Source organism: Aptenodytes forsteri, unplaced genomic scaffold (assembly GCF_000699145.1).
Source record: "Aptenodytes forsteri isolate BGI_AS27 unplaced genomic scaffold, ASM69914v1 Scaffold523, whole genome shotgun sequence".
Lineage (NCBI taxonomy): Eukaryota > Metazoa > Chordata > Aves > Sphenisciformes > Spheniscidae > Aptenodytes > Aptenodytes forsteri.
Genome location: NW_008794159.1, coordinates 1,248,393 through 1,248,724, shown reverse-complemented (window position 1 = coordinate 1,248,724; position 332 = coordinate 1,248,393). Strand labels below are relative to the sequence as shown.

At 67.8% G+C, this 332-nt stretch overlaps 1 protein-coding gene across 1 annotated transcript in view; it reads right to left on the bottom strand.

Annotated features, from left to right (window-relative positions):
* ASTE1 (asteroid homolog 1 (Drosophila)) overlaps positions 1-332 on the bottom strand; it is a 6,484-nt gene that overhangs the window by 5,269 nt on the left and 883 nt on the right. The window contains exon 2 of the mRNA XM_009280544.1: positions 27-332. Coding sequence (XP_009278819.1) covers positions 27-332 — 306 coding nt within the window. The remainder of the gene's footprint in view (positions 1-26) is intronic.

The following is a 332-nucleotide window of genomic DNA, read 5'->3' as shown; positions in this document are numbered from 1 at the left end:
CGGCCGGGGCGCCCCCCCCCCCCCCCCCCAGCCAGTTCAGAAGCCCCTGGAGGCGGACGTGCTTCCCGCCCTTCCCCGCCGCGCACCCCCTCGGCAAGCGCACCTTGCTGAAGAACACCTCGAGAGCTGCCAGGTCAATATAGTCGTTCCCGTTCATGACGGCAAAGAGAGGGAGCAGGCTTTTGTTCAGGTGACTGAAGTGCCTGCAGAACTTCTCCGCGGAAAAGCAGCGAGCGGGAACGTAGCAGCCCTGCGCCCCCTCTCCCGCGCACACGCTCTGCCACTGGAAGTGGGTCAGGGGGCAGGAGCCGGCCGCCAGGTCGCAGACGCAG